Source organism: Biomphalaria glabrata, chromosome 13 (assembly GCF_947242115.1).
Source record: "Biomphalaria glabrata chromosome 13, xgBioGlab47.1, whole genome shotgun sequence".
NCBI classification, from domain to species: Eukaryota; Metazoa; Mollusca; class Gastropoda; family Planorbidae; genus Biomphalaria; species Biomphalaria glabrata.
Window position 1 is genome coordinate 10,841,449 of NC_074723.1, and position 16,330 is coordinate 10,857,778.

At 32.3% G+C, this 16,330-nt stretch overlaps 1 protein-coding gene across 1 annotated transcript in view; it reads right to left on the reverse strand.

Annotated features, from left to right (window-relative positions):
- LOC106067596 (uncharacterized) overlaps positions 1-16,330 on the reverse strand; it is a 52,256-nt gene that overhangs the window by 13,210 nt on the left and 22,716 nt on the right. The window contains exons 25-49 of the mRNA XM_013226794.2: positions 15,786-15,865; positions 15,458-15,584; positions 15,155-15,290; positions 14,757-14,824; positions 12,557-12,738; positions 12,253-12,330; positions 11,974-12,159; positions 11,171-11,294; positions 10,810-10,913; positions 9,948-10,259; positions 9,670-9,799; positions 9,335-9,517; positions 8,178-8,343; positions 6,785-6,983; positions 6,039-6,185; positions 5,830-5,919; positions 5,586-5,692; positions 5,421-5,502; positions 5,031-5,177; positions 4,670-4,834; positions 4,297-4,395; positions 4,096-4,190; positions 2,275-2,422; positions 1,851-1,962; positions 330-531 (exon numbers count right to left, since the gene is read on the reverse strand). Coding sequence (XP_013082248.2) covers positions 330-531; positions 1,851-1,962; positions 2,275-2,422; positions 4,096-4,190; positions 4,297-4,395; positions 4,670-4,834; positions 5,031-5,177; positions 5,421-5,502; positions 5,586-5,692; positions 5,830-5,919; positions 6,039-6,185; positions 6,785-6,983; positions 8,178-8,343; positions 9,335-9,517; positions 9,670-9,799; positions 9,948-10,259; positions 10,810-10,913; positions 11,171-11,294; positions 11,974-12,159; positions 12,253-12,330; positions 12,557-12,738; positions 14,757-14,824; positions 15,155-15,290; positions 15,458-15,584; positions 15,786-15,865 — 3,469 coding nt within the window. The remainder of the gene's footprint in view (positions 1-329; positions 532-1,850; positions 1,963-2,274; positions 2,423-4,095; positions 4,191-4,296; positions 4,396-4,669; positions 4,835-5,030; positions 5,178-5,420; positions 5,503-5,585; positions 5,693-5,829; positions 5,920-6,038; positions 6,186-6,784; positions 6,984-8,177; positions 8,344-9,334; positions 9,518-9,669; positions 9,800-9,947; positions 10,260-10,809; positions 10,914-11,170; positions 11,295-11,973; positions 12,160-12,252; positions 12,331-12,556; positions 12,739-14,756; positions 14,825-15,154; positions 15,291-15,457; positions 15,585-15,785; positions 15,866-16,330) is intronic.

The following is a 16,330-nucleotide window of genomic DNA, read 5'->3' on the forward strand; positions in this document are numbered from 1 at the left end:
CACTACTATGAGCACGTAACAATATTGTTAATATAGATGCAATGGTCCACTCTTGGAAAGCTAACAAAAAACAATTTTTACTTAAGTGTAATGCAAGCCAGCAGCAGTTGTGTTTGTAATGACATGGAGGGTGAAAAAAACCTTAGCTGATGTGCCCCTGCATCTACTGCGATTGATGCGCACAAGATGTTTTATATCTGGCAAAGAAGGCTTACACATTCTATCATTTTACTATTTTATTCAATTAAACTTTTTTTTCAGATGGCTTAATATCACATCAGGAGCAATTAAATATATCTGTTCCATTTTTTAGGGAAAGATTTTCTTACACATTGTATCCAGCAGCACGCATGTCCTCAAGTATTCGCGTGGGACTGGTAACTTTATCCGCCAATGCCAGATCAGGAATGTTGCGTTTCGAGTAAATAAAAAACACTCTGACAGCTACTGTTTCATCCAGTTCCTGCAGCTCTCTGATGCTTCGACCTAAGTGATCGTCAAAGTCTGCATTGGGATCTGGTGGTAGTGTAGCTGTTGAAAGAGGAACATTAAATATCAAGGAACTGTTGAGGGAAACTATAGGAGACTTTCATACTATAAACTATAAATAGCTTTTTGATATGTCCAGTGTACAAAATGAAAGATGTTTTTTTTAAAGGTATGTATATAATATACATACATTGGTTAGGTTATCATGAAAATCTCAAAATCAAACTTTAATTAGAAGTGAATCTGTGAATGAATTTATAATCTACAATAGTTAAGGCCAAAGTAAGGATGGCATCCTGGCTGTGTGGTATGCACTTGAGACTGTTAGTAAGATGATCTGAGTTTGAAACCTGCTTGCTGTCACCTCTGCAAGAGGTTTAGGTTAGGATGAAAAAATCTTAATTTCTAAAGAAACATCTGAAACTCTAGTAATGAAATTCATTTAAAAATCAAGTACTGTAGATGTAATTTTACATGACAACACTCTGGCTGGCAAAAAGGAAGAACTTCTTAATACTGTGAAGAGATAAAAGCTGAGCTGGTTCAGTCATATTGTAAGACATGACTCACTATCAAAAGTCATTCTTCAAGGTACAGTGGAGGGAGCATGAAGAAAGGGTCATCCAAAGAAAAGTAGGCAAGATAACTTAATAGAATGGACTGGCCTCTCTTTTGATGTCCTGCTAACTTGGAAAAGTGGAGGGATTAGGTTATTCAAACTGTCACAGCATCCCTATGATGAAAGTCAAGGGACAGATGAGAAGACATGAGAGATGTACTCAATTTTTATGGTCAATGATTTCTAACAACATTAGCAGCCAGTACAATGACCAGACAACTTTCCCAGCTGAGACCAAGTATCCAGTCAATTTGGGTGAACTCAAAGTACAAACTTTCAGATCAGAGAAAAACATAATATTCTCTTTTTGATGACAAACTTAAAATTTTTAGATCACTCATCTAATAGCTCAATATAATTTGTTGGCGTTTTTTGCCAGAGAAGAAAAGCAAGGCAAACGACACTAGCTCCAGCTGGAATAACCTGCCCAGTGTGTGGCCGAACATTCCGGGCTCACATAGGTCTCACCAGCCACATGAGGAGGCATAAAACCCCTGGATGACAAAGTGGTCACGATGGACGAATTATATATATATATATATATATATAATTTGTAGAGAATAAAAAGCCATCAAATAGATATTTTTTTCAAAAATTATATCAGCTATTCATAGAAATTTTGTGGACTCTTTCAACAGCTCTTAGATGACAATTTCTAAGCAAAGTTACAGTCAAATTCATAGGTAAATGAAATAAAAATGTGTTAAAAATGTGTTTATATAAAAGAATTGATTTTACTTACACATTATTTCAGGGATTGAAATAATATGGAAGTTTTTGTCACACTGCAGAAATGGGACTTTAAGCTCAAATGCTCTCTTAATCTTGGAGGCAGGAAACATGCAAGGATCAATCTGAAACAAGTTTTTCAAGAGTGATTTAGCTTAATGATGCTTAAGACTCTCCAAGCATTTCTTTACATTCCCAAACAAGTGTACCCAATTTAGCTGGCTGGCTTTTGAATGTACTGAGAATAACCAATTTCTAAACCCCAGTTTTGCTAAGATTCAAACTTAAATCCCTTGGTTTAAAAGCCAAATTTGTAACTACTTAGCTAACATGCTTTAAACATTCACCTTACAGAGATTCCAATTGACTACATCATTTTAATGAACATTTTATTTCCTCAGCAAACAAAATTTTGACCAAGGGACATAAAAACTTACCTCCTCTAAGCATTCAGCACAAGGAATGGAGAAGTCATAGGAAACACCACTGTAAGAGTCTGTGATAAGACACTCAAAAACTTCATGGACCAGAAACAAAGTATTTTCAGGCCTGCAGCCTCTGGCAATGACTAACACTTGGGTGTTGCTGATGTGGAAATACAAAGTAACAAATATTTGTATTAATAGTGATTTAAAAAAATTAAAAACTCTTCCAAATCACTTATTAGTCTCTATATAAGCTCTGCTTTTCATTTGCTAAAACAAAATTTAGACCTAGTTTTGCTGTATTGACTTTAATAGAACTATATCTAAAATCCTTAAAATTAAATAAACATGTTCAATTTACAATGTTTGTCATTAGTTAAATGATGGGATGTCTGCAGCTTGCAAAAGAAAAACAGAAAAGAAAACTTAAAAAAAAAAATAAAGCTTATATTAATTGTATCAATTAGTTTGGATCAGTCATGTAATTATATGTATGACAGACGTAGACATAATAAAGCTGTAAGCGCTATAAAGATCAACTCAGGTGCCATTTTGCCCTAACTGGAATTGAGGAAAGTAGCTGGCAGCAGATGGTTTCTGAAAGAGACAGTTGGAGAGCTCTCACAAAGACTGCAGTACAAACATTTGAGGCTCAAAGAAAAGCCATTATTGAAGACAAGCACAGAAGATGGCAAGAAAACTTAAATAGACCGCCAGTGGACAACAGCTTTGTCTGCACATGATACAGGAAAACATGCAGGCTGCAAATGGGTTTGTGTAGTCATGTGAGATACTGCATTCATCCTTTATCTTCAGAATCGAAGACATTGCATATTGTTAAATTACTAATTAGAATTTTTCTTATCATTCATCACAATTACATACTCATTAAACAAGTTGCAAGTTTATTACTGCATTGGTCATTTACTAAACCTTTCATTTGTTTCCTCAGATGTAGCTATTTTACTTTCTCTAGTTTGTCAGGGATCTTAGCAAATGAGCAAAGACTTAAATACAACCTGACATAAGTCTCATATTCATATAATGCTAAACAGACTTTAGAGGAGTAAATACTTCCAGTAGAAACAATTAAGGTAAGTAGCTCTGTCATAAATCTAAATTAATTTGTTCATACTTTTCTCTACAACTTCAATAACAACATTCTTATTAATAATTTAGATTTAAATGTGTTAATTTCTATTCATAGTTGTTTTTTTCCTAATTAATTAAATAATAATGCCAGGTTATCATTATTCTACTTGTACTGACTAGTACACTTGAATAAAATGAGAGGTTTGGTGCACAAAGGTAGCAGTCATGTGATAGGTTGTGTAGATTTTTAAATCTATTTAAATAAAATATGAGGGGACCTGGTGGCTGAGTAGTAAAGTGCTTTGCTTCCAAACTTCTTGGGTTTGAATCTCAGTGAAGACTGGGATTTTTAATTTCAAGATTTTTAGGGTGCCCCTGAGTCCACCCAACTCTAATGTGTACCTGCTTTTAGTTGGAGAAAAAGATGGTTTGTCATTGTGATGGCAACATGACACCCATAGAAATAGATGACCTTTATATCATCTACCCTTTAGATCGCAAGGTCTGAAAAGGGTACTTTACTTACTTACTAAACTAAAATATATACAATTTCAAATGTTAAGTAAAACTGATTTGGCTAGTGAACTAGATGCTTAATTATTAGATTATTTTATCTCAGTCGTATACATAATGACATAGTTTTTATTAAATGGTGATAAGCAATAATTCTTTATTGTTTTTATTGTCCATGTATTTAATGCCAACTTTTGAGATTTTATAAAGTTATAAATAAAGTTGAACCTTGTCTGATGTAATAGAGCTCTGTGGTTATTTTTCTTGAGCATGAATCCAGTTTTCCACATGACTGAACTATCACTGAACTGGTGTAAACGAACCTAATGAATAGAAAAGAAAAATAAAGTTCAGTTAAAGAAACAAATTATACCTTTGAATTTGGAACTAGTTCTCATATTCAACTTTACTAATAAGCCAATAAAATACCTGAACTCTGTTAAACAAGCCAGCTGGTAAATAGTCAAAATTGTAAATCATCTTTGTCTCTCTTTCATTGTTATCTTTGTTAACAGGAGCGAAATCATACTGAAACAACACATGGCCAGAAAAGCAAAGAAAATATTAGGGTTAGAGTTAGGTTTAAGAAGGCACACAATATCATTAAACACCTATTTGATTAGCTTAGAAGGGATGTTTAGCTCAGTTTTAATTTTTCAAAGTAGTAAGAACAAAAAATATCATAAGGGAGGTTCATAAGTAAAAAAAAATAAATAAAAAGTTAGATGTATATGAGATTAATCCATTGATGCAATGTTTTGAAAACTTGTTTGGGGAACTCAAAATAGAAAAAAAAAACTACCTGAGGTTCTGCATTTGGTAATAAGCAAGGAACAATGTTTGCTTCTTCATTAGAGAGTGGAAATGTCAAATCAAATTCTTCAGTTAGTCTCAACAGCCAAGGGTGAAGCTCTTCTGGATATCTGGCCCATACAGTTGGCATATCAGTATAATAAAATTTTCCTTCCTACGAATTCAAAAATCTATGTCATTTTTCTAATTTAAGATATCTTTTGTCTAGATTACTTAGAAAAAAACAAAACAAATATCAATTAGAAATTATTTTCTTACTAGAAGCTAAATCAAGACTGTGCTGTGTGACTTTGTTGATTGTAGAAGATGTGCATGAAATAGTACTAATGAAAAAAAGATAATTTTATTACTTTAATTGGTCCTTCATGAACTGTGACAATACAAGCCATGACATCCACAATCCACTGTGAAACAATAACAACATGGGACTTAAGAAAGGGAGTGTTGAAGAATTGTACAGATCCTAAATCATGGAGAAATTGGACTGCCTGAACAAGCTGCAGAGTAAAATACAAATTGTTAAATGAACTATACATGTAAACAAAGAGTAGTGTTAAAAAAATATAAGCTAAAGACTTTTACAATAAAATGGTTTCTAAAAAATACATACTTTTATTGAGAAATAATGAAACTTAAATTAAAGATAAACAAATTGAATGATCAACAAGAAACTATACATAATATTAAAAACTTAGCTTTCAGATTTTTTTTTCAAGTGAAAGGTGGTATACAATACAGACCTCAACATTGTCCAATATCCCAACAGTATTTCCAACATCTTCAACTTCATGGAATTTTAAAAGGGCTTTGTTCTCTCGCAATCTGGTTGATGAAAAGTCAAAAAGTTGTTAGTTGTTATGTTTTGTTTTTTTACAAAAAGACATCATTTTAACAACAACACTTACTTGTCAATCTGTCTCTCCAGAGTAAGCCAAGCTTCTGGAATTTTCTCACCCATATAGGTCTGTGCTAGAGCAGATTTAATGATGTTGTCTTGAAGCTCACTGATACCCTGAATACAAAGATTAATTGTAATTTGAACAAATTTTTTTAGCAAATACAAAAGAAAAATAGAAAATATTCAACCACTACAAAACTGTTTATATAACCAGGTCCATACATAGTTTTATCCATATACTAATATAGTACCTCTCCAGAATATGAGCTGACAAAATGAAAACCAACAATCTGTGGAAATCTGCGTCTGAGCTCTTCAATAGGTAGCTTCCCTTTTTTCACCTAATGAATAATGAATTTATCAAACATAAATACTTTGTTTTGTTTTAGGTCACAACCTATATTATAAACATGGAATAAAAAGCTGTTACTTAAAAAACAATCATCTAAGCAATTCTTACTTTATCACAGTGAGTGCCAACTACTAAAATTGGTGCTTTTGGTGCATGGCAGGCAATAGAACTCAACCAAAAATCCAGTCCAGCATGCTCAAATCCAAGTCTTATGTTCCATAGCAGTAAATAGACAGCTCGATTTGATAAGAAAAACTATTTCAAGAACAACAAAAAGAAAACAATATTTTTTTAAACAATAATTTAAAATATATCTGAAAAAATTTTTAAAATGGAAGAGCTATTTCTGTGAATGTTTTTATTCATGATTTTTTGCAAATTAAACAGAACCAAAGAATGGTATCCAAGATTTTTAGAAACCAAAACTTAACTCAACATTTTTATTGAATATGAGACAATGTAGCATTGGTAAACTCGTTTGGCCAGGAAAATAGATTATTTCTGAACAACCCAAAAGCCAGTAGCCTATGATTAGTTCTAAGCTTCTAATAATTTAAGAAGTTGAAAACTTTGTGTGAGGTTCTACAACATGTAGAAAGTAACATTCCTGTTTAAATGTTAACAATAAAAAAAAAAAAGAATATCTAGTGACTAGTCAAAATTCATTTCAAAATTAAAATTTAAAATTTTCTAACACATTAAATTATTATAAGATTTTTTAAAAAATAATAATATTCATGTTTCTTAAAAAATATGTATATCTCAATCATCATTCTCAAATCCATTCTTTCAATAGCCTTGAAAAAAGACAGAAATAAAACTTTAGAACTATAAACAAAATGTAAGAAACTGACTTGATGAGTGTTATAGTAGACTGTCTGACCAGCAAAGTCCCACACACTAAAATGTAAAGGCTGAGTGTTCTCAACTTCATTCTCTATAGCTATGTTACTGACATCCACTAGCCATTCTGTGATGTCAATACCATCTGTGATTCTCTCTGCATAATCAAAATTGAAAGTATGTTGTATGTTAGTCAGAGCTCTCACAAGGCTGAAAAAAACAGAAAGTGCAATATATGATCAGTAGGTCAGGGATTTTAAAAATATATTTTATCATTTATTTTTTAACACAAAGATACCACAAAAGAAACAAATCTACAAAGAAGTTAATAAAAAAAACTTTGTCATGGCAATGAAGAAGTTTTTATTTAATGGACCAGTAGGGCTACTAACATAATATCCCTAGCTTTACAAACTGCAGATGTCAATATGCACAAAAGCTTAATATTAATGCTGTTGTGGGTCGATCTGGGTGAAACTTAGTTTGAAACATTATTCTATCTTGATCTTGGTTGATATTACTATAAATTCAACTTTGTATAATTATCAATACCACAACATAATTTATATAATAGAGTAAGGTGATGATGTTCATATTTAATTTCAATGAAGGAAACAGTCCCATGTCACCAATTCATCATAAAAACATGTCTTTACTCTATCAAATAATAAGTGTATTGCTTGTCCATCGATTTCGTCTCCTACTTAATTTAAGTTATGTTGTCTATCCTTCGTCGCATCATTACAGAAATTCTACATTAAGCTATGTACCAGTCTATTTAATCACAATGCTTTCCTAAAATCTTGTAACATTCACTTAAAAGATGTGGAATTAACTCTAAAATGTTATTAAAATGTTATACATGTTCGGGTGCCACTCTTGGTGTGGAAAAAAAATCTCAAAATCAATATTCTTGATGTGAAACAGTGAGTGTGGTAGTATCTGACTAATAAGCTAAGAGAATAGAAGATAACATAGCAAAAAGACTCAAATCTAATGCCAATCAAGCTGAATCAGGTCAAGCCAATTATCTGAACTAGCTTTTTAATGTGAACACCATATTTAATCTTCATTTACATATTCATTTGAGTATACTAATTCTTTTAACAAGAAAGAGGAGCTTCATATAATAAACTGGTTTCTCTTAAAACATTGAATAGATAAAATGACTTAGATTTGGTGTGTCATTGACTCAAAAAAACACTAAAATGGAAAGAATAAATGTCAATGCAGAAAGGAATGTGCAGATGATTGTTCCTGTTGATGACAAGGCTGTCAAGTAAAGTCTTGTCTTCTAGGATGTGATGACGCAGCATGCAACAAATCCTATAAGAATGAATAAGTCAAGGGCATATGTATTGCACACCAATGAAAACTTAAGAGAGAAAAAGTTGGATGCTTTACCTTGTTTTCCCTGCTCCACCTAGCCCAACTGTCATAAGCTTGGTTCTCTTACATGATACATAGCCTTGTAGAAGACGCTTCAGGTATCCAAACACAGCAGAGAATCCTCTGCGAACAACTTCTTTTGGGGGTGTTTTTAGATGTATGCACTCTCTGAGGTGCAGCTCTACAAAGAATAGAAAGTGTTTTATTTTAAATGTTTGAGATGCTTTGCAATAAAGAGGCATAATTTGTTTTCACAGCATTTATAAGTAAAAGTAAAGTTCCCCTTACACATTATAGGGCAGATAATGTAAACATCTTCTGTTTCTATAGCTCACAGTTAATGAAGGTGTCATGTGGCCATCCCAATGATCAACCATCTTTCATCTCCCCAGCTTATGTTAGGCACCCAATAGAGAAGTGTGGACTAAAAATCAGTTCAAAATTCCTGTCTTTAACCCAAGACTCTCTTGGTTCAGAAGCCAAGCACTTTACCACTCAGCCACCACCCAGAAAAAATATACCGCCACATAAAATACTGTACTCTTCCTTAATCTTCAGACTCAAAGCTAATGCCTTTTACATCTTTTGACAATTATTCACATATATTATTTTATTTATTTTATGGCTGATATTAACAAGGGTCACATGAAGCCAGCACAATGAACTACTATCTTTACTTCCCAAGCAATTGCCATGCATCAATGACAGTTCACTCAAGATGTCCTAAAAACTCCTGTTCAAAATCTTCATCATGATTTAAACTTGGGATCCCTTGGTTTGGAAGCCAAGCGCTTTACCACTCAGACCCTTCCCCCCCCCCCTTCAGAAATTTATACTGTTGATGTGTTGATGATGTTGGTAGATCAAGATTGTAGTTGTGTGTAGATCAATGTTATTAGCGAGTTCAGACTCGACACATCCAACAGAACCAAGTAAAGTAGATAATTAATATTTATTAAATAATAAGGGCACTGTCTGCGTCAATTCTAATCAATAATCCGGTCTCTCTGGTCGTCGTCCTGTCCGTTGATTCTTTATTTCCGCTCTTACTTTTTAATGATCCATCACGTCACTATGGAAAAAAACAATTAATCCCCAACTTCTATGCGTCTTTCTATTGTGTCATTACAATACAATACTTTTTTTCCAGTCTAGAACAGATAAAATCTTACTTTTTATGGGCAACTTGGCAATTTCAGGACTGACAGATTCAAGATTTGGATTGCTTTCAACAATTAATGTTTCCAGAGAAGTCATATTACTAATGCTGTCTGGCACAGACACAAAGGCATGGAATGGTAATATCAAAGTTTCTAGTGTTGTTATTTTCAAAATGGAATCAGGTATACTCAGATCTGTCGATGCACAAAACAACAGAATAAATATATACATTTTATATTAATAGTATTGAAATTTTGTAATATAATGGGATGACGAATTGTTGAGAAATTTAAAAACTAAGCAGAGTACAATAGAGTTGGCAATATTTGTTTGTTATTTCTCAAACCTTGCTGTTCACTCATTTTCCCCAGTCGTGGATATTTTTGGAAAAGAATTTTATTCATCTCTGTCACTTTGGCAGCATTGCTCAGTTTTTCACTTGTGTTTTCAATCTTCTCAATCATTTCTGTTCTTTCCTAAAAAAAAAACAACATCAAAAAATTTTAAGTTCTAAAGATTCAATTCATGTCATTTAAATATCAGAACAGATGCAAATAAATACAAATTAGTCAAGGATATTATCAATACTGCTATCAATGTTAATGATGCAATTAAGAATGTTACCTTAGCTGTTAGTCTATGATAAACTGTGTACTTGTCTAGAAATGAATTGAGTAAAGGAGCAGCAAGTGACATCCTTTTCTCTATGAAAGGCAAGCCAGACATGTCTAAGTATGTCAGGGGAAGCAATGAAAAGGCATCTGGAATGAAATCTATATAGTTATAAGCTAAAGACAATTTTCTTAAATGTTTCAAAGGGGAAATAATTTCTAGGTCAACAGTGCCAATGTTGTCGGCATAGAGCTCAGTGAGAGATACAAGAGCAGACACGACTTGTGGCAGTATTTCAAGTGGATTGTTGGAGACATCTAAAATCTGAAACCAAAATAAGAAATATTTGAACAAGTCTTTTTTTTTTTTAATTTATTATTTGAGAAAATGAATTTTATAATTTAAAAAAAAATAATTATTTTAAACAAATGATATGCCATAAAGACTATTACAATTCAAATTGAAAAATTTTAAGTACAAATTAAGTACAAATTATTATTTTTTTAAATATGTCCCAGACAAGTGTTGGGTTTGAGTGGTAAAGACTCGGATTTTGAATTTCAGGATCTTTATGACGCCTCTGAGTCCACCCAATTCTAATTGGTACCTGATATTAATTGGGGAAAAATAAAGGTTGTTGGTCATTGTGTTGGCCACATGATACCCTTGTTAACTGTGGGCCACAGAAACAGATGACATTTACATCATCTTCCCTATAGATCGCAAGGTCTGAAAGGGGAACTTTACTTACTTTTATTTATCATTTATTTGAAACAATAAAATATAAAAAACTAGATCAACTCAGCAATACAGTTTGTTTAAGGCAACAAGTGATTATTGATTCATGCCAGTTTGTGTAAAGATTTGTTATTACCTTCAGAGAAGTGCAGTGGGATGTATTATCTGGCAAACTTAACAAACAGTTTCCCTTTATATGAAGTTCTTCTAAGCTTTTGTTTTCTTTAAATGAAGGCAATTCTAAAGAAAGGATGACAAAACAAAAATGAAAAGAAATACACTTGAGTAAATACATTAAGCTTAAGATGCTTTAAACTAGGATTAAAAATTAAAAGAGGGCTTGAAATAAGATAATTTGATAAAAGTAGACTCAATTTTGTGGGAATAACTGGGCAATAAAAATTTTTTTTCAAATAATATAATGAACCATTATTCTTTATTTTCTATTAATAAAATAATAAGCATTTTTTATACATATTTTTATACAATGGTCTTACCACTGAGTTTGCAGCCATCCAGCCAGAGCTGAGTCAAGTTTGGAAAAATAGAAAAAAACTCTTCTGGAAGAGTTTCTAACGGATTGTTCTCAAGATGTATGATTGAAATGTTGGAACCCACATTCTAAAATACAAAAAGAAAATTCAATCAACCATATAAAAGAAGAAATGAAGAAATTAATTGTAGATAAAATAAATGAGAAATGGACGAGCTCCCATCCAAATCACAAGAAAGATGATGCTTACTATAAGCTATCCCGACAAGACCAACGTCTAATCTTTCGACTCAGGACCGGACACAACAGAATGCGACAACACATGTTCCGGAAGCTCAAAATTGGAACCAGTGAAATCTGCCCATGTGGAGTATCACCAGAAAATGCCGACCACGTCCTCCAAAACTGCTCTCTCTACCAAGAGGCCCGTATAAGACATTGGCCCCAAATCACCCCAATAGAAAGAAAACTATATGGAGAGCTCCCTGATTTGGAAACCACTGCGCAGTTCATCTCATGTATTGGTCTAGTCATATGAACACTCCAACATAACAATGAGAACGATGAAGAAGAAGAACCATATAAAAGATGTTAAAAAAAACACTTGTGTTGAAACTCCAATATAAGACAATTATAAATTTAATTCTATAAACACAACATACAAGACTTTTTACATAAGATTTTTTTAAGAAAAAAAAATAACAACAAAACTGTGTGCTTTTAAATTGTAAGTAGTTACAAAAAAAAACACAATGCAAAGTGTAAAGTCTACTGCAAAGAATGTTATTTAATAATAAAGCAACGAACCTGAAAAGTATGTAATGGGAAAGAAAAAATTCCTGATGATGGAGAGCTAGCTAACTTATGCGCATTGCAGAGTAAACTCCCTTGAGTATGAGCTTTGCTAAATATTTTGGAAAATCCTTTCTCATCAGATTTTTCTGCAGTCTCCAAAATTTTCTGAATAGAACTTAATTGTTCAGCTGATAGATCCTTTAATGTAAAACACAAAATTAATAAAATTTAATTCTTGAAACAAAACTAGGAATCAAATAAATATTAATATATTAAGTCCTTAAAAAATACCTCTGTTACTCTAAAAAAGAGGCAGTGCATGAGATAGAGTCTCAATAGACGTTTAAAAGCCACTTCCAGTTGAGATCTCTGAATAAAAAATATTTAAAAGCAAAGATTGTAAAGAATTTCACTAACATTATGTAGAAAAAGAAATTGAATCACATTAATTACTTGCATACAGATAATGAAAGAATTAACATACATTTTGCAGGGAACATACTCAATAAATATTTTATATTAGTCATAGTCACTATTATTTGTTACTATTCAGCAAATTAATAAAAGTTTACATGATAATAACACAGTTTGTTACCTTGTTCATTGGTAATATTTTAGTTTCTACTATTATTGAGGATGTATCACTTGGTAAAATACACTTCTGTAACAACATTAAACCAATTGACATCTTTAATGAGTTGGACCAATTTTTCAGATGACCATATTGTTCAGTTGCAAGTTGTAGTCCAGGATGATTGACTAAATGAACATCAAGATCTAAACAAAATAAAATTGTGAATTAGCTCACAGACAATTAATACACATTTATTGAGACAATTTTTGCATGTATTAGATAATGCATGAAACTTTAAGAAAATATCTTTAATATAAACAGAACAGTTGAGCTGCACATTTGATGTCTGGCGATTCTTAAGTAGTAGTATTTATCTTGATTTTTTTTTGGTAGCCTCTTATTGTTGAAGTGGCAAGATCTTATTTAACAGGCATAAAGATAACAGTACACATCACTCATTCTGAAGCTTATAGACTAGACATTTCCATTGGTGAAACAATTTACAAGCAAAGGAAAACAATGTTAATGTCTAGTTTCTTTTTCCAGTTCATTCTTGCTCACAATTGACAGCTCAGGGAGAAAAGAGCAATGAGAAGGAAAAAGAAACAGGGGCCACAAAACCAAGACAAACAGAAAAAAAATATTAGGGAAAAGAACAAGGTGGAAGATAAGGGGGGAATCAAATCAAAGTTTGAGAGATGGGGGTGAATACAGATCAGTATAAATGAAATTTAGGTGAGGGCATTAAAGCCTAAAGAGTACATGGGCCTAAACTTTGTGAAATATCTCTGCATTAGACTCAACAACCAGGTCTATAAAGGATTCTTTACTTATGAAATATTTAAGTACTTAAGTAATAGAGAAATGTAATGATGTAATGGACATTTTTTAAAGCTCGAATTTTTAACAGTACAACAATTGTTTCCCAATGTAGTATAAGCTCATTAGTTTGTTTTAGTTACAGATTAAAACATTTTAGTTAGAAACATGGCAAAGACTAAATAATAACAAGATTTGCTGGGGGGGGGGGGGGGAGGACAACTGTATAGAAAAAACAATAAACATTTCAAAGTAAAACAAAGGACATATGGGCCACAAGGCCTTCATCAGCCACAAACAAAAAAAAAGAAAATTTTTTGTCATAAAAAACTTAATTGTTCCCCTAGCTGATGTACATACTCATGATGTCTTTTCATACCCACCTCTTGTGGTATTCAGGCAAGACCAAAACTTACAAAATATATTATGATACACTAAACTTGATAAAATTTTGAAGGAACCTGGCACTTGGCCATGTGAGCGACATAACTGTCAGATCTGCAAACATGCTTGACACACTAACCATTACTTGTCATAAAATGACCCTTGAGATTTATGGTAAATTTAACTGTTATAGTGGAGGGGTAAAACATGTGATAATAAGCACAAGATGCCACATAATTTACATTGGAAACACAGTAGGGCCTTAAAACTTGACTCCAAGAACACCTTAAAGACATTTGAAATCATGAAACTAAGCCAGTTTCCATTCATTTTAATAGCATACAAGGTAGGACGATAAAAGTTTAAGAAATACTGCTCATTAGGTTAGGAAGAAATTAGATGTCTCTCACATTTCCAATACGGCCAGACCCACCTTTTCTTAATTTAATTTTATGTGACCTGTAATCTTCTTACTTCATGCTAACTTAAGGAGAATCAATTTCTGAAGCTCAAAAATGCTCAAACGTCCTTGGCACACCCTGGACTCCACTGTGAGACCTTTAAACTTTCCACCAGACCAATTGCTGACTAAGGTGTGTCAAACGTACATTTTCTGGTCCAGACGATAGTTCATTTAAATAACACTGCATAATCTTCTACTGTTTCTGTCTAAAACTCAAAGGAAACATGTTCAAGTGATGTTGAGTCTGTTTCCAATGTTTATAAACTTGCATTGTAAAATATGCAACATTTGAATAAATGTATAAATAATGGGACTTAACATTTGTGTAAAAATCAATAAAATTAATTTATCAGCTCACTGTATTGGTTTAACAAAAAGAACAAACTAACAATGGTGTTTATTGGGAAATGTTCGGAGAAAGTTGTTTGGTGGGTGAGGGTGACACCTGAGCTATCTACACCGGGTGACACTGACCCTAGAGATTCCACTGTGAACACATAAAGTAAAGAATCATAAACAATGTTGTGTGAACATATAAAGTAATGAATCACTTACTTTGTCCAGGACATAAGAAGTGAAGTTTCTGTTCCTTGTTAGAGAACACGTTTGATAGTTCTGGAAACCTAGACCAAAATTGTAAAATACACAAACTTAAAGCTTAAGGAAATAATTATTTACTACAGCCAAAGTAAAATTATTAATCAACTTTTTTTTTTGCTTCATTATTTCACTTCAATGACTAAATAGTCACAATTAGTAAAAAAAACAAATATGGAAGTTGCTTGATTTCTTGATGAGCTAACAAGCAATGTATCATGAAAATGGTAGAAATACTTAAGATAATAATTAAATTAAAACATTATTTCTTTAATAATATAAAAATAACATTAAAAAATCTCAGTCACAATAAATACATCTAAGAATTTTTGAGTGCTTTGAAATTTAAATATCACCTTAAAGATTGCAAGGAAAGTGACACAGGCAAAAAACAGAAAAAATCTTTCTGAGTCTCTAAAATTTGATCCATCTCACCCGCCTGTATTTTTTCTTCCAATTTGGATGCGTGGAGTTTAGACTGATTTTCTAAAGCTGGAGGAATTTTAAAATATAAATCTCTTTAAAGAATTGTGATCCTTTGATAGTGGATCAATGTATTATGAAATATCAACAATATCAATGATAATTTGAACATCTATTCTGTATACATTGTTAGAAGCAAACAAAAAGTTAATATGCAAAATGAAAGCTCTGCTTACATTGGGAAGTCATGGGGTTGTATGGGCAAGCTTGGTTCACTGAGTTTTTGGACATGAAAAAGCTGTTGAAACCAATTTCACTTTGTATTTGATTGATAAGATCTGGAGGTGTACTGTCAATTTGTTGCTACAAAGAAAGCAGTTAATCTTGTTTAGTTTATATGAAACATATATGTATATGCAAAGGAGGTGGAATTAATATATGTTCTAAAATCCTTTTCATAAGTTTTTATTTAAATTTCATAAAGCCTTTGTTAGTAGATTTCTTTAGCTATTGCTAGTAAATTGATATGGATTTATTTCCATAATGTCAGTTGTAAGATGTTACCTCAGTAAAACATTCATAGGGTACTGGTTCTGCATCAACTTCTTTTAAATAAGTTAGCCATTTAAATTCTTTTTGATATCCTACAACAGAATTAAACAGATAAACAGATAACAAATATTTTTAAAAATTAAGGAAAATTAGATAGAACTTGAATTTATATTGTTGTAACCCTGCCCTGTGCAGCACCACTCAGATAGTGAAATAGGTGTGCACTATCATATTAGACAGGACTTATAAGAACAGTATTACACGAGTCTGCCACTGAGGTTGTAGGGAAAAAGTGAAGGAAAATTAAGCCATGTGTCACTAATGACATCCTTCATTTATGTGATGCAAGAAGAGAACTAAAAAAGAAAGAGAAAGTGAATCCCTTGCTGGAAGAAAAATACAGCATAACCAACAAATATGCATGAAAATGATTTCGGCAAAATAAAAATGGATCAGTGACCAGTGCACCATAATCAATAGTAGTTTGAAAGTTGGCAGTAGCAAGGAAGCATATGAAACATTAAAAGCTTTGACCAACACAAGAAAAGCTATCATTC